The 24,098-nt window shown below is 47.1% G+C and overlaps 2 protein-coding genes across 3 annotated transcripts; one reads left to right on the top strand and one right to left on the bottom strand.

Annotated features, from left to right (window-relative positions):
- Positions 1-229: 229 nt before the first annotated feature.
- On the bottom strand, positions 230-15,373 carry tm2d1 (TM2 domain containing 1). Its single transcript, XM_064331308.1, has 7 exons — positions 15,229-15,373; positions 14,107-14,180; positions 13,286-13,394; positions 13,011-13,102; positions 9,947-10,020; positions 5,084-5,205; positions 230-2,080 (listed from the first exon to the last, which is right to left on the bottom strand). The coding sequence occupies exons 1-6, from the start codon at positions 15,357-15,359 to the stop codon at positions 5,095-5,097; spliced, it is 591 nt and encodes a 196-aa protein (XP_064187378.1). The 5' UTR covers positions 15,360-15,373; the 3' UTR covers positions 230-2,080; positions 5,084-5,094.
- Positions 15,374-15,401: 28 nt separating this feature from the next.
- LOC135252796 (inaD-like protein) lies at positions 15,402-21,252 on the top strand. Of its 2 annotated transcripts, none has more exons than XM_064331306.1 (7): positions 15,402-15,452; positions 16,038-16,082; positions 16,788-16,840; positions 17,092-17,270; positions 18,783-18,980; positions 19,359-19,498; positions 21,018-21,252. In XM_064331306.1, exons 3-7 carry the CDS (start codon positions 16,819-16,821, stop codon positions 21,235-21,237), a joined length of 759 nt encoding a protein of 252 aa, XP_064187376.1. In that variant the 5' UTR covers positions 15,402-15,452; positions 16,038-16,082; positions 16,788-16,818; the 3' UTR covers positions 21,238-21,252. The 2 variants fall into 2 exon arrangements, with proteins under 2 accessions (XP_064187376.1, XP_064187375.1); XM_064331305.1 differs by lacking the exon at positions 15,402-15,452 and adding an exon at positions 15,639-15,784.
- The last annotated feature ends 2,846 nt before the right edge of the window (positions 21,253-24,098 follow it).

The following is a 24,098-nucleotide window of genomic DNA, read 5'->3' as shown; positions in this document are numbered from 1 at the left end:
TTCATGGCGGTGCAGGAGGAGACGGAGCGCCTATAAAGCGCTGGGCGGGATGAGCAATGGCCCTTTCCTCTGCTGGGAGGGGGCTGCCCGGCTCACCAGCTCTTTCGTGGAAAGTGCTCCATAAATCTCCAGCCTCTTATCCTTGTGTTGTATTGATAAGCTCTGCTCTGTTGAAGCAGGAACGAGGGAGGGGTTGCAGGAGCAAGAAAAAAGGAGGGGGGGGGCGACGACTTGTCCACAGAGCACTCTGGCTTTCTTTAATCCTCCCCATCCGCCGCACAGAATGCACAATGTTTAAGAGAAAGGGAAATAAAAAATACAGAACGACAGAATTACGCATCTTTACGATACGATAAAAATAACACAGCCATGTCTGCGTATAATTTACTGTACAACTCAGAGACAATCAGAACCTTTACAACCGTCCAACAGGAATCCCGGAAATCCTATAGGAAATCAACCAGTCCTGCGTTACGTTATATAATGGACCCGCCAGTTTGACGTTTTTACTGTAGACCATAAAAGACATCCGTGTCGAGTATCTTTCCCACCACCGGACTGTCAGAAAGGCTACGAGAACACATTATAGCTACAAAGTACATTTTCAGGGGAAAAAAAAGGTTTTAAATGTGGGATGTGGATACATTAAAGGTGCTCGGGATGTGACCACAAGGTTACGTTCGGCTTCGGGGCAGGAGCCAGAGGATGTGAAGAAAATGCCAGAACAGGTTCGAGTTGCACACGTCACATTAACATCAGCTAACACAAGCTATTTGACAGATTCTGAATTCACGTCTGTGCTGTATACTTCTGCCATGTTAGCAGCTGTAATAGCAATCCCATAATGCATTTGAGAGCTGGGTTCAAACCCAGTGACAAGTGCAGCACAGAGCTGGTTCTGCTGAAGCTCTGCAGTGTGAAAACAGGACCCCAAAGCCTGTGGTTTAGTGACACAAATGAAGACATTCAAACCTTTGAGCGGGCATTTCTCTCACAAAACAACCCTTAGACCTTTTCAACACATCACACTATAACAGCAGAAGAGCATTACAACACTATAACACAAAGCGCAGAGCTGGTTCACTTCAGCAGTTTCCAGCTCCCCTTACCGGCCCGGGTGAGAGTTTGGGCATTCAAGACTTTTAAAGCGAGGGCACCAGACGCTAGCGAAAGCAAAATCTATTAATTGAATTATGAAAGACAGTGATGCCGGAGGCCGGGGCGAATCGATGATCCAATGGCAGCGCAGCGCCGCGCACGCTGCCACGCCCGCTGCCGCAGGGGCGCGGGGCTGCGGCTAACGATCCGGAGCGCGCCGCAGCAGCGCGCCGCAGCAGCGCGCCGGCGGAGGCCGATACAGTAATGGCGGGGGCTGTGATTAACGGCCTGGCTCCGCTCAGGGCTGCGTGAGTGATAGCGCGGCGGGCTAGCCGAGCGCAGACACACTCAAGCCAAATTGAAACGGCGCTTGACACGGCTTGAACCCGGGCTGTTTCGCGGAACCTTCTGGGAAAAGGCGCAGCCCTGCATTCGTAATGGGAGGGCCCGGACCGCCGTGAGTCACCACCTGAGAAACGACGCCGCCCCGCGTCCAAAATCCACGCGCGCGGCCGGGGGGGGGGGGGGAGAGGGGCGTTCTCGACGGTCCGAGGTCTGTGAGGGGGGGGAGCGCGGGGCGAGCGCTTCGTGAGCGTTTGAACCAATCGGCTTTTTTATTACGTGCGCGGAACAGACCTGATTACAGACATTTTAAAATGGTGACATCACAACACCCGTGGTCACAGACAGACTTCATCACAGAGCAACACAGAGTGGGCCGATATTCAGTCTGCTGGGAGCAGGAGGAGAGTGCTGATGAGCCGTCAGCCTCAGCTGTGTTACTGAGGCACAGCAGGGGCGGGGTTTATGGTCCATCGTGAACACGGCCAGTCCTCCAACATCCAGATGAACGTCTGATGCTGTATTCTCACCCGTGGAATCTGTGTCAGTGTACAGGACAATGATACTGAGGGAGGTGTCCAAAAATCCAACTAGCCTTGCACAGCCAAATGAATACCCTCTGATGGATTTGTTTTTCCTCCTGCAATGAACAAACAGAAATAATTAGTTACAGCGCGTTTGGTGCAAAGTTTAATTCACTTGGCGCAGTTAAAATTAATTACTATTGCAGAGCACCACTGAAACAAAAGCACAGTGCTGTTTTATGGCTAACCTTTCGACAGAATGCTATGACATTCTCCGTATGCTGTTCAGCAATAATGCACGAAGAACTTGTTTCATGAAAATCCTGACTTGAGAAAAATGATCCACCCTAATTATGTCCAATCTAAATGTCCATAAACATCCTGTCAACTTTCATAGCAGAAATCTGAGGGGTGTTTTGGTATTTGGAGTCAATTCTTCAGTAACAACCGCCAACAGCAAACCCAAAGCATTAGTTTCAAATGAGCTATAAAGAGATCTACGCCCAGCATGAACTCCAGATTTAGGGGCGGGTCCAGAAATGAAGACGATGAATTTCCACCCCATTGACAGAAGTGAGTTACGGAACACAGGGATATTTAAAAGGAGAAATAAGTCTTCTTTACAGAATATGGCACACATGGGAATTAAGACAATGCTCTCCACTTGATCACATGAAGTGGGAAATCCTGATCTTATAATAAATAAATAAATAAATAAATAAATACATAAAATGATGTGCTCCACTAGAAGTGTTATTAACTGTGACAGCTGCATATCTACAGTAATAAGCAATCAGGAGGGATCATCAATCACAATTAGCGCTGGAAAAGAAACAAAGCTGGTGGCCACCTTTGAGTGCGACTCATTCAGACGCGGTGGAGAAAAATAATACTCTGGCTCTTATGGGCTGACTGTGGTCTTATGGACAAGTGGTTCCTGCCAAGCCTGGAAGCCAAGACAAAGGCAAACTGACAACACTGTGGTGGATGCACACTGCAGTTGGAATCAAGCTCCCTCTCTCCCCCTCAGCATTTCAGACTGCAACAATGAAAGCGTTTCAAGGCCTGTAATGAACTCCATGTGTCCGTATGGAGAGACATGTTATGCGAAACGCCTGCCTGTGTCACCGCAAACACGCCGTGGCTCCTAATGCTAACCAGAGAAGGGCAGAGGGAGGCAGCTAATGCTAATGCTAACCAGAGAAGGGCAGAGGGAGGCAGCTAATGCTAATGCTAACCAGAGAAGGGCAGAGGGAGGCAGCTAATGCTAATGCTAACCAGAGAAGGGCAGAGGGAGGCAGCTAATGCTAATGCTAACCAGAGAAGGGCAGAGGGAGGCAGCTAATGCATGCTAACCAGAGAAGGGCAGAGGGAGGCAGCTAATGCTAACCAGAGAAGGGCAGAGGGAGGCAGCTAATGCTATGCTAACCAGAGAAGGGCAGAGGGAGGCAGCTAATGCTAATGCTAACCAGAGAAGGGCAGAGGGAGGCAGCTAATGCTAATGCTAACCAGAGAAGGGCAGAGGGAGGCAGCTAATGCTAATGCTAACCAGAGAAGGGCAGACGGAGGCAGCTAATGCTAATGCTAACCAGAGAAGGGCAGACGGAGGCAGCTAATGCTAATGCTAACCAGAGAAGGGCAGAGGGAGGCAGCTAATGCTAATGCTAACCAGAGAAGGGCAGAGGGAGGCAGCTAATGCTAATGCTAACCAGAGAAGGGCAGACGGAGGCAGCTAATGCTAATGCTAACCAGAGAAGGGCAGACGGAGGCAGCTAATGCTAATGCTAACCAGAGAAGGGCAGACGGAGGCAGCAGGAGGCGCTAAAACAAGGGAGGGAGACAGGCGGAGAGACGCGGACGAGTGGGGGAGAGACAGATGGACATCCTCCGCTCACGGGGCGTGAGGGTTATAGCGGGCGTGAGGCCGCGTGTGGGGGGGGGCTCTGGCGGAGGCGGGGCCGGTGCCAGCTGTAATGAGTGCGATCTCACGGCCCTCGCCCCCTCCCGGCGCGCTTCCGCGAAGTTTGCTCTGCGGGCTGACATTTAGCGGCTCGCTACGCGGGGCTGGAGAGGCCTGCCGGGGACCGGGGGGGGGGGGACTCCGCCGCAGTGGGCCAGGGCTGAAGGTGTCCTTGAGCCCCCGGTTTGCTTTTGTACCCCACCGAGTGCTTTAAACTCCAGAGACAAAGCACGACCTTAGCAAAGCAGGCTCTGGTTTCTGCCCTGGATAACTGGAGTAACCGTTTAGGCCCTTACTGACAGACCGAGCCTTCAGCTGGGTTGAGGGGCCGAACTTTGCGGAACTGTTTTCCACAGAAAGGAAGCAGGGAAAATGACAGAATGCCCAGGTTTGAGCTCAGAGCAATTTTGAGACAGCCTTATGTGTTTAGATGAAAGGATAACCGAGTCAAAATATCAGGGAAAAAAGTAACAGCTTTTCCACATAAGATTTATATTTAGCTACCCAACATCCGCGTTGATTTAAGCACTTTACAATTGTTGCCCGCACACTGTCAGTAACTTGGCTTCAGTCTCTATACTCTTGTCAGCCACTTTTTGAGTGTGTTAACAGTCCCACTGTTTGATCTTGAAAATGAAAAAAATGTGATTTCATTCATGCGAGTTCATTTTTAGGACAGTATTTAAATTCCAATTGTCAAATAACATAAGTGGAAGTTGGACTCAAACTCCCATCGCCCTTATGTGGATCGTTTTTTTTTTTTGCTTTGCTTTCACAAAGCCAAAAAAATTGCGGTCGTCATTAGATATGAAAGACTCTCCTGACTGTTCCAGAGGTCCTCTGCCTTCTTCATAGTTAAATGTTCTCTGCCAGTACAGTTAATGGGCCTCATTCACAAAACATGTGCACGTTCACATATCTGTATTTGTTCATGGCTGTTTCCTTATGCTAATTACATGAACAGGATTGCAGATCAAATTTACGAAGTCAGCATTCGTAGTCTCATACACCTGGGACACGCACAAAAACAAAGATCTGCGCATGAGTCATGAATCCCATATCGGTCTGTCGTAGGAACATTTTTAAGAACAGAAGTCAGAATGTTTTATGAAATGTTTTGTGAATGAGGCACATTGTCATGGTATGAGCCAGTTCTCACCTTTCCCCTCCTTAGGATGAACTCTGGGTCTTCCTGTAGGTCTCGTTAGTGATGGAGAGTCGCGTGAGGCGGGCCCCGTAGTAATCCACGATGTAGTGGGAGCCGTCGGACGGGCCCACGATCTGGGGGCGGACAAACGCGCAAATAAGCACATCTCAGTCTGCCAAAAAACCAGAAGCTTCGCGCCACGTCCACAGAGAAAGCCCTCCAACAGCCATGTTCCAGCCCCATGTTCAGTGTCTATATGACATGAAAATCCTTTGTATGGCATGGCCTTCTCAGTCACCAGATCCAAGCCCAGGCAACCATTCATGGCATATTCTGGCCGGGGACACCCGAGACACTGTTTTCTGTGTCCAACGACTTAGCTCAAGGTGACCCATCCTCTAGTGGAAGAGTGGCATCATTTCTCTAATATGGAACAGCATCCCAGTGTAGTGGGCGGTAGGCACAGTGCATACAGGCTATACTGGCCATATGTGGGAAGTGACCACTCAGGCGTTTCTGTTCTTTGTTCACTAACTGTAGGTGTGTGCGTGCATGCATGCGAGTGTATGTACGCATGAGTGTGTGTGTGTGCATGTCTGTGTGTTTTGCGTGTGCCTGTGCCTGTGCATGTGCACGGTGCATGTGCGCGGTGTGTGTGAATGCGTGTGGTGCGTGTACCCGTGCATGTGCACGGTGCATGTGTGCGGTGTGTGTGAATGCGTGTGGTGCGTGTACCCGTGCATGTGCACGGTGCATGTGTGCGGTGTGTGTGAATGCGTGTGGTGCGTGTACCCGTGCATGTGCGCGGTGCATGTGTGTGGTGTGTGTGAATGCGTGTGGTGCGTGTACCCGTGCATGTGTGTGGTGTGTGTGAATGTGTGTGGTGCGTGTACCCGTGCATGTGCACGGTGCATGTGTGCGGTGTGTGTGAATGCGTGTACCCGTGCATGTGTGCGGTGTGTGTGAATGCGTGTGGTGCATGTGCACGGTGCATGTGCGTGGTGTGTGTGAATGCGTGTGGTGCGTGTACCCGTGCATGTGTGCGGTGTGTGTGAATGCGTGTGGTGCATGTGCACAGTGCATGTGCTTGGTGTGTGTGAATGCGTGTGGTGCGTGTACCCGTGCATGTGCGCGGTGCATGTGCGCGGTGTGTGTACCCGTGCATGTGTGCGGTATGTGTGAATGCGTGTGGTGTGTGTACCCATGCATGTGTGCGGTGTGTGTGTATGCGTGTGGTGCGTGCTGTATGAGCGAGACTGACGGGGCTTGCTGCTCTCGTTGGTGGCTCTGCCTGCAGGTTTGAGTGTGGCAGTGCAGGAATGAGATCACTGGGGTACTGGGTGCAGGCCTGTCAGAAAGGCTGACGCGCAGACAGGCTAATGGCTCCCTCAAGCCACACTGAGAGCACCTGGACTCCATGGCCCTGCCTTTTAGAGGGAAACACATCTGGCGCTCAGTGCCGCAAAGTACAGGGACCTCTGAAAGGTTTAGATTCAGCTGATTTAGCTGGCTCTCTGATAAACAATGTCAGGACCGAAAACCTGCTGCATACAAGTCTAATAGAAAGGTAATAGAAAAGTAGCCTGCCTGTTCAACACACTGTTAAGTCCTCACTATGCGTGTGTGTGTGTGTGTGTTCACTCAATATAGAGCAGATTTGTTGTTGAGGAGGAGGTCCTTCATTCCCAACGAAAACACACAGAACATGTTCAAACACCGCTCTCTCTACAGTATGTATATTAGCATGTTAAATGCACATATGACCTTGTCTCTGGGCCCAGTTCAGAGGTAAACAAGGAACTGAGGCAACATTATTTATCGTGGGTTTTTCGGAGGCAAACACCAGGAACGAGTCTTTCTGACAGAATCGATAAATATAAATAATAATAAAACGTCCCAGGTGTCTATTCATTAGTTCTCAAAGACGCATTTTGCTCGCTGCTGCTCTTAGTCGAGGTATTTATAGTTAAAATATGGTGATTTGGCAAGCAGCGAGACGCGCAAATGGCTTCCACCGAGAAGCCGGACTCTTCATCAAACGTGTCACGCTCGGAGAGGGCGGCGCGGAGACGGCGAGCCGCTAATTGAGAATGTGAGCGAGCGGCGACTCCGCGCGCCGGCCGCGACTCTTAAAAGCACCGCCCTCCCGGGGCCTCCGCTCAGACATTAGGAGAACAATAAACACCGGAGAGCTCCAGTTAATCAAAGACGCCGCCGCTGGTCTTAACGAGCGTTCCCTTTGTTCCCGCCCGACCCGCAAAGAGCGCCTTCTCGTCTGAGGAGGAACGCGAGCGGAGGAGCGTGCTGGTCCCCCGTTTAACGGGAGAGGCGAAAGAGAAGCCTCGTTTTTGTGTTTGTTTATTTTCGCAGCAGGGGAGGAGGGCGGGGGGGGGGGGGTGGAGTGGCGATGACTCATCGATATGAACTTGAAGGCGGGCTGCAGTGAGGACATGTCTCTCAGCCAATGGGTGGTGCCTGCCCGGGGGTTCGCTGAATTCAAGATACTCCACTCCTACGGTGTTGCCTAGACTGCAGGATGGGGAAGGGAGAGAAAGGCCTACAGAAGAGCTCTCTGTCTGCTGTTCCCCACTGCGTGTGGAATGTCACTGCTCTGTCTCTCAACACAGTAAAGGCTGTCTGATTTATGGCTCCTCTCCTAAATTAGGCTCATACAGGTATGCAGTGCCCACAGCAAGATTCTACACGGAACATGAGCACTCAAATTACTCATGACACAGCATATCTAGCATATCTCAAATACTACTAAGAAGTAACATTAATGGATGACTGTTACTAATCTATTTTCACTGCATACCACATTTCATAATTTTGGTCCTGTAAAATGGAGAAAAATACAGTTTCTTTCGTTTGAAACAGGACATACTGAACTAGATAAATATAACTTATTCATAGTGAATATGATATTCACATTTAAAGAGTACTGTTACACTCACACTGTCCATAACCAACCTTCTGATGCTTTATTCTTGTCTGTCTTGTCAGTGTGTAAACAACCACACTAGAACAGGAACTAGGACGGAGTGTGGCACAGTGGGTAAGGAACTGGGCTTGTAACCGAAAGGTCGCAGGTTCGATTCCCGGGTAAGGACACTGCCGTTGTAAAAGGTTCTTCGAACCTGCATTGCTTAGTAATATAATTCAGCTGTATAAATGTATACATTAAAGTGCTATGTACAAACTGTCATAAGCCCTTCTGATGCTTTATTCTTGTCTGTCTTGTCAGTGTGTAAACAACCACATTAGAACATACTAGACTGTAGGATCCTTGAAAGCTTCCCAGCTGTTCTGTAAAATGTATTTTCTGCAGACTTGTTTTAATGCATAAATACTGACTTCATAAAGAGGTTTTGTTGTTTAAATAGTTTACACAGAACGGCTATTCAGATGAGTAAAAAGCAGAACGGTCGACTAATGAGGTTGGAAATGATTTGCGAAACCCTGCCAGACTCTACAGGGCTGCTGCTTTCGGCTTGGGCGGAAGCAGTGCGTATCCGTACCGTCAAACCATAATTTAGCTCTGGTGTTAGGAATCCTGGGAATTGCGGTTTTACATGCAGCGCCTAAATGCAGGCTCAAACAAAATCAATCACTCCCCGGCTCTCCACACACCGAGCATTAGCTGCCGCTTGTGCGATCTGCTGTGAGAAAGTTCTGGCGAACGCTAAGCCCTGGCCTTGGCTGCGGCCCTCTCTGCGCGCTGGGGAAAGGACCTGTGGCGCCAGGCCTCCTGGCTGCCGCGCGCCCAGGGCTCCCGCCGCTAGCGGCAGCACGGGCGAAGGACAAAGGAGAGGCCGGCTGCCCCGCACGCGCGCGGCTCCGTGTAAACACCGCACCCTAATGAGGATGGAGAGGCCGAGGTTGCGGCTAACAAGATGACGAATGGCCGGGCTTTTTCTCCTGTCAGGCGGCGAGGCCTTAATGGGGGTTACGGGGGGTCCTCTGGGACCGCGTGCCTGGGAGGGGCGAGAGCCGCGCCGAAGGGGAGCGCTCGCTCCTTAGCTCCGCTCGCTCCTTAGCTCCGCTCGGTCGTTAGCTCCGCTCCGCCGCCGCGGAGGCTCAGGTGCCCCCGAAAACCGCCCTGTGACGACTCGCCGAGGGTTCGGGGCGGATCATTCCGGCCTTTCGGGTCATTCAGCTGGCTTTGCCCGAGGATGATCCCACCCTGTCCTGTATCTCCAGCTACAGACACAGCCACTCTATCCATGTGCTGTAGGAACTTGGCTTATAAAATACTGTAAAGCCTACAACTCCATTTTCCCCAGCTGGGCGCTCAGCAATCAAGAGAGAGAGATTTAGGCAACACCGCTATGGCTGGGGACCTGTCCAGGAAAACTCACACATCAATATCGTTCAAGAGTTACAGAAAGGAAAGGAGCAGTGGCATCTGGCTTCCTCCCTACCAAACAGGCATGGACACAGCTCTTAACGCTGAGTACAATGGAAAGCCTATGCACCACAGCACACTGGGTGGCTCACCACATATATATTAATAAAATATCTTTTTAAGTAATATTACATTACATTCATTTAGCAGATGCTCTTACCCAGAACGACTTGCAGTGTAGGAGAGCATAAAAGCATTTACCTGATTTGCATGAGTAATAGAGCCAGACCAGCTTTCCCAGACCAATGAGAATATGAACTAACATCATCACAGCACTATACAATGAAAGAACCAAATTACAAACCCTGAATACGTACAGATTACATCAATGACACGGAAAAACCTCAAACCAAGAAAATATCAGAGCTAGTGAAAAAGGTATAAGTGTTAGGGGGAGGGGATGAGAGAAACGGGATTTAGGCTGAAGAGGTGGGTCTTCAATCTGGCCATGAGACGTGCTGTCATCTTACCTGCATGGATATCAGCATGAAGTCCACCAGACTGCCAATGCCACAGAAACCCACCGTGCAGAACTTCAGCAGGCCTAGGAAACAGCGAGAAGGAGCGCGCCCGTAAATGCCACAGTTTTACAAGGGCGTCCCCTTTTCACGGACTGTGCGACTGCAAACCGCAGGCCCCAGCCTCGTACAGAGTAATTCACTGCCTCTGCGGACAGCCTTAGCAAAGCGCTGTTTGAGAAGGAGGCAGCCAGGGGGGACTCGAGGCGCTCAGCTTCCCGCTCCCTGATATAATTCTGACCACGTGCGGCAGCGACCGCGCATTCGCTCAGGAGGAGGAGGTGTGCCACTGAAAATGCCATCTCCCCTGGACTGCACACGAGCGGGGCTTTTGTACATTTGCTTTGCTGGTCCATTTGTTTCGGCCTGTGGTTTTGCATTTCAAGCTAAGCTGTGCCAGGTTAATGCGTTTTTTTTCCCCCCTCTCCCACATCCTTTGGCGAAGAGAAACCGGTCCGGAGAGGTAATACGCGCAAGAAAAAAAAGAATCCGGGGACCCTGTGTTCAGCTTCAGTTTGTTCAGTTCTAGGAGCGCCATAAACATTGTTTTTTATGGCGAGAGGAGACTGAGCTGCACAATGCAGGGGTGCATAAATGTGGCAAAGCTCCCTTTATCTCCTCAGGCAACCGACACTGAAATGTGACAGAGGATATCAGGATGCCACACCACATACGATCTTTATTTAGATGACTATACGTTAGCTTTATTCGGCAGCACAGAGGCACCACCGTACTTAACAGGCTAACGTACACTTTGCCTCGACTCAGGACTTTGTGCTATTATTGCAGATTACAGAAAACCCACCAATTACCCGTTCCACAGAGGCCACTGGAAGACAAAGGGTTTTTACAACCAATTTTTTTAAAATCTCGCTCGCGCGATTATAACATAATTACAGTAAATTTGCATTAATATTATCCCAAATTGCTCATTTGGGGGCCTAGGTGTGTTGATTGCTCGGCGGCGGGCTGAAGTGCAGGTTTAGGCGGTGCCCGCCGCATGCCCGCGCGCTCCGGGCGCGTCTTAATGGCTTAATGGCGCAGCGGCGTCGGGCCCGCCGCTCTGCCGGGGGAGGCCAGGTGCGTCTCCGCGCCGCGGCTTAAGCCGGCCCGCGCCCGCCCAGCGTGGGGGGGGGAGGGGGGGGCTGCCGCTCCAATCCCCGCGCTCCGGAAACAAAAGCCGGCGGAGAGCCGGGGAGGCCTTTCATCCGCCGGGGCCCTTTGTGATCTTGCAGGTGCTTAATTAAAAATAAAACCTCAATCAAAAGGGAAAGAAGAGGGGGGGTGGGGAATACGTGCTGCTTCACGCTTAACTTCAGTGTTTTGATTCGGGGCCTATTTATAGCAGGGAGTCCTTCTGGATGAGATAATGGGGACATTATTTTGCGCGTAGCGGGCGGAGGAAACTCCCTCCGCCCTGCCCCAGACGGGCGTGAAGCGCCGCTTCAGCCTGTTAGCGCTCGGCCTGTTAGCGCTCGGCTCGCTCACAAAGCCTCTCTCCTCAGGCCCCCGCTCTCTGCTGTAGGAAATGGCCGCTCTGCCCTGTGATTCCTCAGTCACAGAAACGGAGCGGAGCTGGTGAGCTCCCGTTCCTTCCGTTTCCCATTCTCATCCCGGCAAAACCAGCCAATCGTCAGTCAGCACATCACAAACAATGAAAAGGTTCACAGGCGCGTCCTTCAACCTTTGCTGACAAGTGTTTTATGCACTCAGTTCCATTACATTTTATTTGCATGCTGCATTATCCAGAGATACTGCCACAAAAACACAGAAAATTAGGAAAGAGTAGGCCTGCTCCCCCAAAAAAACAGTAAGTGAGGTCAAAATAAAAACTTCCTAGGGGGATTAAAAAGACCCCCAAGGGGGAGGAAATCTCAGGACGAGAGAAGTCCATCCTCCACTGGCTGTTGTCAGGTACGTGGGACCCTACTGAGTAAGTAATCGGCATGGTAAGGCATATTCTAGCCCGGGGTATTAGACTAGCTGGTAAAAAAAAACAAAAACACAGTCCAAGCCAAGTTATGCAGTTTCTACAATCTACACAATCCTTCCACATAATCAAATCAAGTCTTGGCAATCTTAGGTCCATACCTAGACTTGCTGGAGCCTCCAAAAAAAATCTAATGAACAATCTCATTAATTCAGTCATTACTGACAACTGTGTCTGCACCATGTGTACATCTCTGGGTTGTACAGCTTAACTGAAAGGAGGGGCACTACTCAACGTCCTTCAAGACTATTTTTATCCAGAATGTTCTTTTCTCATTTGGAATGCCAAATCGTATTTTTAGGTCAGTCTAAATCACTGCAACATCCTTGATTCCAGAGTGCATAGGAAAATTTTAGCACAGCGTACCATTTTGAGCATGCCTGGTGGAAAGCTGCAGGACTGAGGTAAACTATTTATTCCTTTCATCATTCACTACTGGGTGATGAATCAAACCATTATAAAAGCACTGAAAACAACGCTGTTTGACAGCCTTCATTTGTAATTATAAGCTATTAGGAGGAAACAGCTTTTTTGTTGCAGGAAATTCTTTGTCAATGCCAAGGCAAAACGACTCATAGGTAAATATGTTTTTTGATTTAAGCACAAAATGTTAAATCCTTGCATCATGAACGTAAAACTAATTTATCAGTACAGGATGCTTGCTACTTGCTTGGTGCGCTGAGGATATCCTGAAGTTCTTGGTCTTATGCCATTGACGTTTCTCAGGCTGGCGTAAATCTGAAACTGACCTCAACTTTCTTTCACGGCAGAATAAAAAAAAATCCTTGCATGCTCCTTTTTTCAGAATTACGCGAAGAAATTAGGATTTTGCTGGCCTTCAGGACCCAAAGCTCTTCACAGTTTCGACAGAAGCTCAGTGTCCTTCCAAACCGGTGACAGATTCATTGCAGCTAAATCTCGGTTCCCAGCTGTGAGAAGGACACCACGTCCCCCAGCTCAGTGGGATTAGACTACCGCTGGCTGGCAGCGTATAACTGCAGAATCAACAAGAAACCGAAATCTCACCTAAGGCTGGATATCCCAGATAGAAACGATCTGCCCCAAGCCATCCAAGGAAGAGTGAAAGGGCCACTGCAACTCTGTATGAATAACCACTCCTGACAGGAAGAAAACACAGTGTTAGCAGGGGGGGATAGGAACATGTTATCAAATGTCAAGGGATAGTACATATTTGACCATTGTTTTTCTTTTCACAATCATGACTGGTGTATTTTTTTGAAGATGGTGTGTTAGAATTAGACAAGCCGCATAAGAAATTCAAAAGACGATTTTCTACGTACACGTTTCGACACGGCACAGTTCTGTTGAATCCAACTTCGTTTCCGCTGAATGTAAATTCTGTCCCATTGGCCAAGCGGCAGCTGATTTCGCGTGCAGGCAGGCATTCCACTGAAACAATGACAGAGATCAAGTAAAAACAGAAATGTAAAAAAAGATCGTTTACATGTTACAGTAAAAGTAAGGGGCTGAAAATGTTCACTGCTAAAACTGAACAAATTTATTCAACATTTCAAATTTTCATGAAAGGTTTATATAATACTCATGTGCTAATTCACGTCTCTGATCTCTGAATTTGCAGGTAATCTATAATGCTTAGGCTGCATTCCAAAGGGAGTGCTAAGCTAAGATAGCTAGCTGGCAGTCTTATCTGCATACTCAACCCCAGACATGGAAATGTAAGTCTCAAAATCAGAAAAATATCAGCTAACGGCAGTTCTCCAGACCCTTCTTGAGTTTGCAAGTAATGTTATTGGTTCACAAGGCCTGACTTGTGAAAACACAGCAAGTGGCAATGTGTGTGGTGTGAATCTTCAAATTAATATTTTGACTTGTTACGAATGTATGCTTCTAAATTATTGTCACGTATTCTCCAGAAGAATGCAGCTACTTTGCAACATTGTACAGTGGGATATGCCTGTATTCTATTCTGACTGTCTGTATACTTAAATACAGCATTTTCAGGGAGCAAATGCATTGGCTACATATATGGTGGGAATTATTATGCATAACATGACTCTTCAATTAACTGTGAAACAAATGTCTGTGTGAAATTATTTCAGAAAATAAAATGGATGAAAATGAAGTCACAGTTACCACTCACCCCAAGCAACTGAATCCTTGCAGGTTTCAGGCTCTTGTGTAGCATCATCTATCTTTGGCTCTTTGCAACGATATGTGGCAAATGTTAAGGTTAATGTTATGTATCACACAATATATTTTCATCGGATAAATATAAATACTCTGTAATATAAGCACATTTAGGAAAAAGGGCAGCTGTTTTCAGCAAAGTCTCTTACACAAGAGATCCAGCTGACACATTTGGTACTGCACATAAGCTTCATTCTGCTCCCAAACAAGTGACACTAAGATAATTATACAAATCACTCGGAATAAAGGAACTCCAGTGACTGAATAGATTTATTAGCTGATCGTGTCCAGCGTGCATTGGTAAGTCCACTGCCACTGTAAGCTTCCTTAGCCGACTTGGAATTATTAAAGAATTCTATAAATTTTGATTAAACATGTCTATATGCACATCCGTTTCCACAAAAGCCACACCGAAAGTCACCCAAGAATGTCAGCAATTATAACTTTCAATTGGTAGTTCTCATGTGTTCCACAACTGTCTTTCATTTAACCAGAATATACAAGGCACCTATTACAGTGCGCTGTTGCTTGTGTTTTCGCTTTCAGTGTAACTAATAAAGACAAGTACAGCAAGTCAATGAACTGTACACGTTACTGTTCGTTTTCATATAGCGAAAATAGACGCATCGAATTACCATATTTAAAAATACCACGGGAAACTCACCCCGTAAGATCTATACCAAAAATGTAATGTGATATTGAACTCTCTGACAAATTACCACTAATTTGCCCCAGTTTTGAGAGCAATTACAGCGAATTAGCCGAGCTAGCCAGCCATTCCCCATTGATGTTTTTATAATCGGAATGGGCACATTAGCGGAACTAGCCAATATAGCTAGCAAGCTGACAATTACTACACACACACATTTACTATCAAATTGAAATGGTTGCAAATGTCACCAGTTTTCTGAATTTAGTTCCCATGTAAATCTTAGCTACTAGTAACTGGAAAGATCATTTACGTCGTTAAATTCTAGCTAACGTTAGCAACTAACGTTAGCAGAGCTAGCTATCTCAGCTTGCCAACCTAGCTGAACATATTTCATGATATCTCCGGAGGAAATCGAAAGGATATTGCCCCAAAAGCAGGTTTTCACAACTATCTACTTCATTAGCCAATACCATTATTAAACAATAAGTCAAAAATAATAAAATAACCCCAGGTAGGGACTGTAAACAAAGGCTGAGGTTCCTAGAGGCAGCCATGTTGACAGCGTTTTGTTGTCACGTGACTGAGAATTGTTAAAGGGACAGCTCATTTGTGACCCGAAACCCCGTTCGATTAGCACATTCCCACCTGTAAGAGCTGTTAACTTTACCAACAACGACCACAAGTACAACTAATCAGGATTCACTGCGTGAATGTTGGTTTGTTTGTACTCAGTCACGCTCGATTACTTAAAATGATGGCGGATGCTTGATTTGAATTTTTAGCTAACTATCCAGTGAACAAACAGCTAGCTAGCTGTGAAAGTAACATTGGGTAGCTAACATTGGCAAACTACCCATCTGAAAATGTTACTAAACTCGGATAGCTAGATTATTAGTCAACTAGTAAGACCAGAGTCAAGTATCGCTAGCCAAATTCAGTTGTTACAAAGTTTTGCTTTTCAAATCAAGGCATGCTCATTGTAAGTCTCTAAGTAACTTTCTAAGAAAAAACGTTCATGTTTGATTGCTAACGTAATGTTAGATAGCTGACGTGCACCTGCTTTCTTAAAACAGTAACGTTAAATCTTGCTGGGTCTGTTATCTGGTTGCGAACCTAACGTCGAATGAGTGGCTTTGGGTTCTTATACGGTTCGTTATCCAGATAGGTACTCTTGTGAGAGTTTTCTGTTGTTTCGCCCATTGTTTAACCCAGTTCTGCACTTCCTGTTTCAGGTGAGGTGCGGACGTCCTCTGCTTTAATAAACTTCCGTCGAACAGGTAAGGAACATTCTTATCTGGAAATCACAGCTTAAGTTTTAAAAAGTCAATTTGTGTTTGTTGTGAGTTGTTTTGTTTGTGTCTGTTAGGTAATTTACCTTGTTGGGTTAATCTGACTCAGAAGAAGAAACCAGGCAATCTAACGCGCAAGCCAGTCAGCGAGGCATATTGGTGACAAGTTTGGAATTGTTGGCCATTCTGGCTATGTTCGCAAGCTAGAACAAAATTGTGTATCTTGGATCATTTTAAGCCACACGCCGAGAGTAATCGGATGTATGTATCTTTGTGACTGTCATTATACGAACAGACGTTTCCTAATCATAAGTGTCCTGGGTTAGATCATGAGAAAATAGCTTCTCCAGAATTAAAGGTCATTATGCTACAACGTAAACTGGAACAGAATAATCTGAATTGTGTTTAAAGGTAGGTAACATTAACAGACTTAATAAGTTCGTAGAATAGAGGGTAAGAGAAAAAAGGCTCCTTTCTCTTAACAACTTTCAAATCCCACCCAACAAAATGTGACCAACTTCCTGGAAATCCGTCTGGGAGTTGGTCAGCTCGCTAATCAGGTGCTTACACACTTGTCACTGTATTGCTTTTCTGAAATACTAATAATATTTGGCAAATCGACGAGAGACCGGTTTTTAGGTTTTTTGTTGTTGTTGTTGTCATTGTTACACCTTTATCCTCCTCCTTCTGCAGATTCTGTCTTATTCATTTTGCAAGAAGGACAATGTATGAAAATGTTCCTGCAGGTAGCTGGTTTTACTCTGTCTTCTTAAAAATATGTTTATTTATGAGTGTAATGTGCTTAAACCCTTTTGAATTATGAACATACCTTCATTTCACTGTTTAACCATGAAATTAAGTGAGAGATTCTGTTTCGTGTGTGTGTTTGTGCGCGTGTGCGCGTGTGTACGTGTGTGTGTGTGTGCGTGCGCGTGTGTGTGTGTGTGCGTGCGTGTGTGTGCGTGCGTGCATGTGTATGTGTATATGATGCTCGCAGTGTCCACACTGGAGCGACAGCAGGTTATGCAGGCCTTGGAGAGGCTCCAGGCCAAGCTCCTGCAGCGTGATGAGCAGACCCACAGTGAGAGGCTGGGCGCCCTGAGGGATGCCCTGCGGAGCCCCCTCCTGGGCCACATCCTCACCCTGCAGCATTCCATCAAGCAGCTCCGAGACCAGGTGAGCCCCCGGCAGCGCCCGGATGTGCTCGCTCGCGTGTTCAGGCGCTCGTCGTGGTGGTCCGAGGAGAAGCCTGGAGGTGCCACGACATTGCCAAGCTTGTGACTGTATAAAAACTTAAAACCAAAACAAACCCTAGGGTTTGGTGGCCCTCAACAAGAATGTTTCTGTGGCCCCAAAGTGTTAAAAAAAAAAAATCCCTAAATGATAGTAGCCCTAAACGATAGTGTTTAGGCGAGCAGACAGCTCTGCCCAAAACCAAAGAGGTGTTCACAAAATTTAGAACACATCTGTTTTATTTAACTGAAATTTGCTTCCTCCTGAAGATGCATTTTGTTACAATGAAAATTTATACATATATACACTGTCTTACAAAGGCAGAGATTATCTTTGATTTTTTTTTATTTTTGTGAAATTGTGAAAATAATAAAATTATATAACTTTTCATCACTATTTTTGCCATAGTACACATAATCAAAATCTTGTGCACTTATTTCTGATGCTAGATATGACTTTTCATGTGGCCACTTTTTCTTGCACAGTGCTGTTGACTTAGATGCTGTTCACTCATTTGTATGCAGCGAGAGTTTTTATTGATGTTAAAAAAAGGCTGAAGAATAAACAGTCAGCATGCCAAATTAAGATAATGGCAAAAACTGATGTATGTCTTCATATTGTAAGTGCTGGGAAGGTCAGGCGACTGTCTGTGACTGCGTAAGGTAAAAACCTATTGCATATATATAACTGGAGGTGGTAGATTTCTGTGTGGATCTATCAAGCCTTAATATCTACTGTCTTGGTTTGAGTAACTGCCTTGTCTGAGATATATTGATGAAATGGCCCGGGAACCTGCCCCGTCAGCCCGGCCTAAATAAGCAGGAGACTGATAAGTTTCCACAATGTGAGTCTAAAGGTCATTAATACATTACCTGTTTGGGACTGGGGAGAGCAGCAGAAAAATGTATTGATTTTTCCCCCCTCCTACTTCTACAGTTGTTGCCCCTCTTTCTAAAAGCATTTTTGTTCCTACTAACTTGTGGCCGACCCTCCTTAACATTGCCTATTATTATAACCTCTACTTTGCCTGCAAAATGTGAAATAATAATAGCGCACAATTTTAAAATGTACTGTATGAATATAATGTCCAGCATTTATTGTGGCTTCATGTTAGATTTTTTTTTTAATTCTTTACTAAATTTTCTTTTTAGTTCAACTTGCATGCTGGGCATGACTTCAGATTTGGCTGATTAGGAAACAGAATAGCTGGGTGAAGTTTCACTTGAATTAATTCATGTGTATTCATTTGGAATGTGCTTTTACCCAGAGTGACTTGCAAGGCCGACAGTACGAGGTGCGAGCGGTCCTGGGCTAATGCAGGCGATGTGTTATTTTCTGATTAAGCGTGCTTCATTTGTCAAGCGCATAAAAGCACCGCGACAAGGGCAAAACGAACCGAGCGCGAGGGGCTGAGAGCGTCTAACCCTTCGCCGTCTTGGCTCTTCCTGTGCGCAGCTCAACTGCCTGCCCCCCGGCACCAGCAGTGACTTCAGCTTCTCCAAGAAGGGCCAGCTGATCTTCAGCGCCAGCCGCCCCGCCAGCAGCCTGTTCGGGCCGGGCCCGGGCTCCGTGGTGTCGAATGGCACCGGGTTCTCCTCTGTCAGTATCTTCTCCTCCGAGCAGCTGCAGAGGTGGATCCAAGCGGCCGCTAAGGTGGGGAGCGCTCGTGCTTCACGCTTAATAATTAAAACAGGGTTTCATGTCCTCCACTTAATTCTTAATATTGCAATTAATACAGGGGCGCTGCCTATATTTGTTTGTTCAATCATTGTTTCGTACCATTTTTGATTTTTATTTCATATCGGCTGTTTTTGTGTTTATTTTTTATTTTGCGCAAAGCATGTTGAACTGAGCGTCACGTTTCCCCAGCTAACACAAAATGTTCTCACAATGTTACTGGGATGTTTTGTCAATGTTATAACATTGGCACTGCATGGCAGCGGCATTGTGAGGTGGGTTTCGTGTTGGCTGGGCTGTTGGTTACCCGCGGTGACGTATTTGGTGATTAAGCTGTGCACCCGGCCTGTTTAGGGACGGCAGACTGAGCGCATCGCCCTGCCCAAGCCCCAGTCTGGAGGCCTGGGCTTCAGCGTGGTGGGCCTGAAGCCGGAAGGCGTGGGGAGTCACGGCGTGTTCATCAAGCAGGTGCAGCCAGGAAGCATCGCCGACAGGTGGGCCGCCCTCTGCCAATCCTTCTCTCTCTTTTCCTCTCCCTCTCTCCCCATCTCTCTCTCTCCCACCTCCTTCCCTTCCTCCCACCTCCCTGTGTCCCATTCTCATTCTGTGACTTTTCATCACGAGCAACTTGGTAAAAGGCTTGCTCAGCCTTGATTTGTTTTATTTAGTGTTGTGTTTTACATTTTACTTTTAACTTTTTTTAGGCATTTAACAGAAACGTATCCTGGGCGATTTTCTCAGCTTACGTTCTTTGTACATGCAGTCCATTTTTGCAGAACTGGATATTTACTGAGCAGTTCAGGTTGGGTAACTTGCTCAATGGGTGCTACAGCAGTGTCCTACCTCAATCGGGCCGGCAAACTTGACATTTCGAGCCCAGCTCCCTAACCATTAGACTGCACTGCCTCCCTTTGTTTCTTGCACGATTTTTTAAAAATCTGGCTTTTGCCTTGAATAACCTTTTATATGCACTGTACACATGTGGTTTAAAGGAGAACTCCAGGCAAAAGCTGATGTTCACTGCCTTGCTCTGCATGTTCTGGCAGCTACTCTAGAAACAGCAATGTTTGTGCTGGTGCACCGCGTGAGTTTTTAAATGGTGCTGTTGTAGCAGCAGCCATTTTGCCACTAAACAGTGCCACCATATTTGTAGGACTAAGAATTTAGGCCTTTAATTTTCACCAAAATATCTGTTTTTCAGATTAAAAAAATCAAGAGAATAGTGGTTTACATATAAAATAGGTTTTTACTCTGTAAAATCTTGGTTAACATCTGAGTTTTGCTTGATATTGCCTGCATGACAGTGGAGTATTTTAAAAAGCAGGAGGTCCTTGGTGAAAGCCAAAAGGAATTTTCAATGCATTGGGGTGCAATAAAATAACCCTGCTCCAGTGTAGGCTTTCATAAAACCCTTGTGTTAATTAGTGAAAGTCTGTTTAAACTAATAACGTTGGGCTTTAAAATTATAAAGCCTGTACCATCTCCAGGACACACGGACTACATCAAGCCACTAAACTGTTTCTTTCCATTTGTCTTCCTCCATTGTTTGTAGTGGTGGCTATCTGCACATGGATTAAATAAACTCTCACACTAGCCTTAATATATTCCGTATCTTATGTTTCTGTCCAACGTGATTTTCTTTGGCTTAATGCTCATGTTTTTTGCATTGAATCTTTTAAAATTATTCTGAGACTCTTTCAAATATTTTAGCACTGGTTCTACACAAACCACTAACAAGAAAAGCAGCTGTTTTTCTGACACATTGGAGATTCTGATAAATCCTTTGCGGTAATTTTGCGTTGGCCGTTGGCAGTCCCTCGCTGCTTGTAAAACTGGCAGTGAAGCGGCTGTAAGGTGCCGTGCTCTGCTAAAGCGTTTATTCTCGGCGTAGTGGCGAGTATTGTCGCTTATAATCACTGTGTTCTGTAAGGAACGGCAGCAGACGATGGAAAGAGCAGAACGTGGTGAGGTTTGTACAGGCGTAACCGTGGCGTCCGGTTTTGTCGTCTGCAGGGATGGCAGGTTGAAGGAGAACGACCAGATCCTGGTCATCAACGGGACCGCCCTGGACCAGAGCGTCACCCAGCCGCAGGCCATCTCCCTGCTGCAGCAGGCGGAGGACAGGGTGGAGCTGGTGGTGGCCCGGGCCGCCGCGGCCCCTCAGCACCCGCCTCCGCCCGGGCCCGTTCTCACGGTGAGAGGCTGTCCCTGGCAACCGAGCAAACTCGTGTGAAATGAATGCTGGGAAATGCGGTTGTCCTGGGGTCCTCAGACATGCCGAGCTGAATGAGCGGGACATCCAGGCGACCTTACTGTTAATCATGTCCTCATTACTGCCATTTTGGCCGTGTTCTTTGTATTCTTTGTAAATGAGGAAAAACGAGGTCATAGCTTGGAGTAAAAAAAATGCCTGGAATTTGAGCTTGAGACGATGGTGGAAAACCTGAAGCACTAAAGATTAAAGTAGATGAGTACGTTATGTATGAAAAAGAAAATATTTTAGGCAAAGAATGCATGGTAACTGTCCTTGTGGAATGTGGTCCTGGTTTGTACTGAAGCTTGATGATTTATGGCTAGCAGTGGTGGAATATACCTTCAAACCATTGACCCTGACTCGCTGATCAGGTGACCATAATGGTGAGGGGAAATACTTAGTATGACCACTAGATGGCCAACAGAGTAGTCGCAGCCACTGAGCTACATGTGCTCAGTTCTGGTTTGATATAGTACCTTTATGTAAATATTTGCGTCCGTGCTCATTTTTTTTGTCAGAAGCAATGTGTGTTTCTTTTATATTTTGTGTTTTATTTAGACTAATCTTGTCATTTTTATATTCTTGGCCCAACGCCACTCCTGGAATATCAACTCAGCTGTGCTTTTGTTTTATTCTCTTGGCGTTTCTTCTGAGGTCAGGTTTAATGGAGCCGTGCGTATAAAGTCTGAGTTTAATTTTATTGCTGTTTTCCAGCTTAACTCTCTGTCACCAAAGGGCAGGTCTCACTGCAGAAAAGAAAAAAACAAGGTCTGGTCTTGTTAATTATTATGCCAGAGTAATTATTTACTTGGCAGGCTTTGTGTCCAATTAGAATTTTGAATCTTTACCAACCTGACTGTAAGAAATTAAAAAGTAAAAAAAAAAAAAAAAAACAAACAACAAAAAGATTGTCAAATCAAACTCTGAGATTGTACATTCAGTACATGTTTTGAGACTTGGCTGAAAATGTGACAGTGTGACAGAAGTGATGCATTGTCCTCAGGTCTGTCTGTAATGGTCTGACTGAAGCAACCGCAGGCTAGCAGGACCCCCACGCTTGTCTGTCACAGGGAGGTCACAGGGTCGCAGTCTTCACAGAAACCCGGACACTCCTCCGAGACCCGTTCTTCCAGTCCCCAGCCCCCGCGAAAACCTTTCCCCGTCTCCGGGGTCTGTGGAGATCTGTCCACATATTGTGGAAAGCTGAAAAAATATTTATCTCGTTAAGAACCCTTTTTTTAGACACTCCAGAGATCCTGTGCCTTAAATGGTGTATTGCTCAACTTTGTTGCTTTTGTACATTTCCACCCCCGTCCACAGCCCCCCCCCCCCCCGCCCCCCTTCGTACGCCTACTTCACGCCCAGTTTTTTTGAGGATCGTTGTCTCCACAGCCTTTTAAAAATATCCTGAACCCTAATTATAGACGCGCGGAGCGTTTTTGGAGCCGTATGAGTGCGGCAGTGCCCGGGACGTGTTCTCCGAGCGGAGCTCTCTGCAGACGGGGTCCTAGGCCGGCTCCCAAGCCCACGTCTCTCCTCAGAAACCGAGCTCAGCGATTTCGCTTCGCTCCGCGCTCCTGAGATGGCTTTCTCATTAAACATCTGCACATCCGTGCCTCTTTTGCTTTTCTTGCCTTTTAGAGGAAACGTGTTATTTATTTTGGTGTCCCTTGCTATTTTCGCCTGTTAAAGCGGTATAATTAAGCTATTAATGACAATCTAGCGCTAAAGTAAAGGGTGATTTGATACTTGCACGTATGGCATTTGTTTACGTACTCCTGTACGCTGGATGTCAGGTGTCTTATCTGGGCCTTTTTATCCTAGCGCCGCGATAAGCTTAATTGCTCCTTCCTTAATTCTCAGCCTTCGCTGATTTCTTGTTTGCATTCCTCCTGACATCTCAATTTGCGATACAAAGTTGTCTCGCTATCAGCTTTTCCCAGACTTACCAGCTCCTTACTGAACGTCGTGAAAGTGCTCTCTGGCTTGCAGGACATAAATGCCTGCGTTTGATGTAAGGAACGCGAAGTTCTGAAATGCAGCGTGTGTGTGTGTGGGTGTGTGTGTGCGTGTGTGTGTGTGTGGCTATAGCTGAACCGGCGCTTTTATTTTGGGGGTAAGTGTCTGCGAGGGCGGTTCTTCGTCTCATGGGGCTGGATGAAGTGCTGCAGTGTTTGATTTGATGGGCCGGTCAGGCTGCTGAGGAAGTCACCCGTCAGATAAGCGCGGTAATAAGAGGAAATAAATGTTCTTATTGGCGGTCATTAATAAAAGCCAAGGAGACTTTGGCGATTAGCTCTGTGGGTTTTGTGTGATCAGTGAGTTAGCGGGGGCTATAAAAATAGACCCGTGGGATTCCGTGACCCTGACGTTGATGGATGGGCTACGTTTCTGACCCGAAAGTCAACCGTTTAATATTTTTGACTACCATAACTCCGTGACGGCGTGCCCTCCTTCACCGCGACTTCATTTCTCTGGGCTGATGGTGCCCCCTGGCTCTTCTGATGATGGATCGGGCCGGGCCCGGGAAACGCCCTTCCCGGATGGCACGGAGGGAGGGGACGGGATTCTTTATGGGGAACATTATTTGTTTCAGACAGCCTCCGCTCTCCGTCAGGCGGCCCGGCCGTATTTCTGAGTGGGGAAGTTGAAATGGGGGGCGGTGTCAGCGTGGACGCGCGGGTGATTGACGGCTCGGAGGGGCCGCCCTGCATGGGGGGAGACTGATGCGGCCTGTCTCTCTCTCCCTCTCTCTCCTTCTCCCTCTCCCTCTCTCTCTCTCCCCCAGCAGAGCGTGGGGCCACGTGAGATCGCTGCTGACATGGCTCTGGCCCTGCTTC

This window comes from Anguilla rostrata, chromosome 4 (assembly GCF_018555375.3).
Source record: "Anguilla rostrata isolate EN2019 chromosome 4, ASM1855537v3, whole genome shotgun sequence".
NCBI classification, from domain to species: Eukaryota; Metazoa; Chordata; class Actinopteri; order Anguilliformes; family Anguillidae; genus Anguilla; species Anguilla rostrata.
Note: the sequence above shows the minus strand (reverse complement) of the source record. Positions and strands in the feature narration are given on the sequence as shown.

Coding starts and splice junctions, on each gene's coding strand:
- tm2d1 (XM_064331308.1), bottom strand. CDS start 15,359: ATGGCTGCCTCTAGGAACCTCAGCCTTTGTTTACAGTCCCTACCTGGG. Junction 14,181..15,228: donor GAAAACCTGCTTTTGGGGCA/ATATCCTTTCGA, acceptor AACATTTGCCAC/ATATCGTTGCAAAGAGCCAA. Junction 10,021..13,010: donor TCTGGGATATCCAGCCTTAG/GTGAGATTTCGG, acceptor GCTGTTTCCTAG/GCCTGCTGAAGTTCTGCACG.
- LOC135252796 (XM_064331306.1), top strand. CDS start 16,819: ATGTATGAAAATGTTCCTGCAG. Junction 17,271..18,782: donor TCAAGCAGCTCCGAGACCAG/GTGAGCCCCCGG, acceptor TCCTGTGCGCAG/CTCAACTGCCTGCCCCCCGG. Junction 18,981..19,358: donor GGATCCAAGCGGCCGCTAAG/GTGGGGAGCGCT, acceptor CGGCCTGTTTAG/GGACGGCAGACTGAGCGCAT.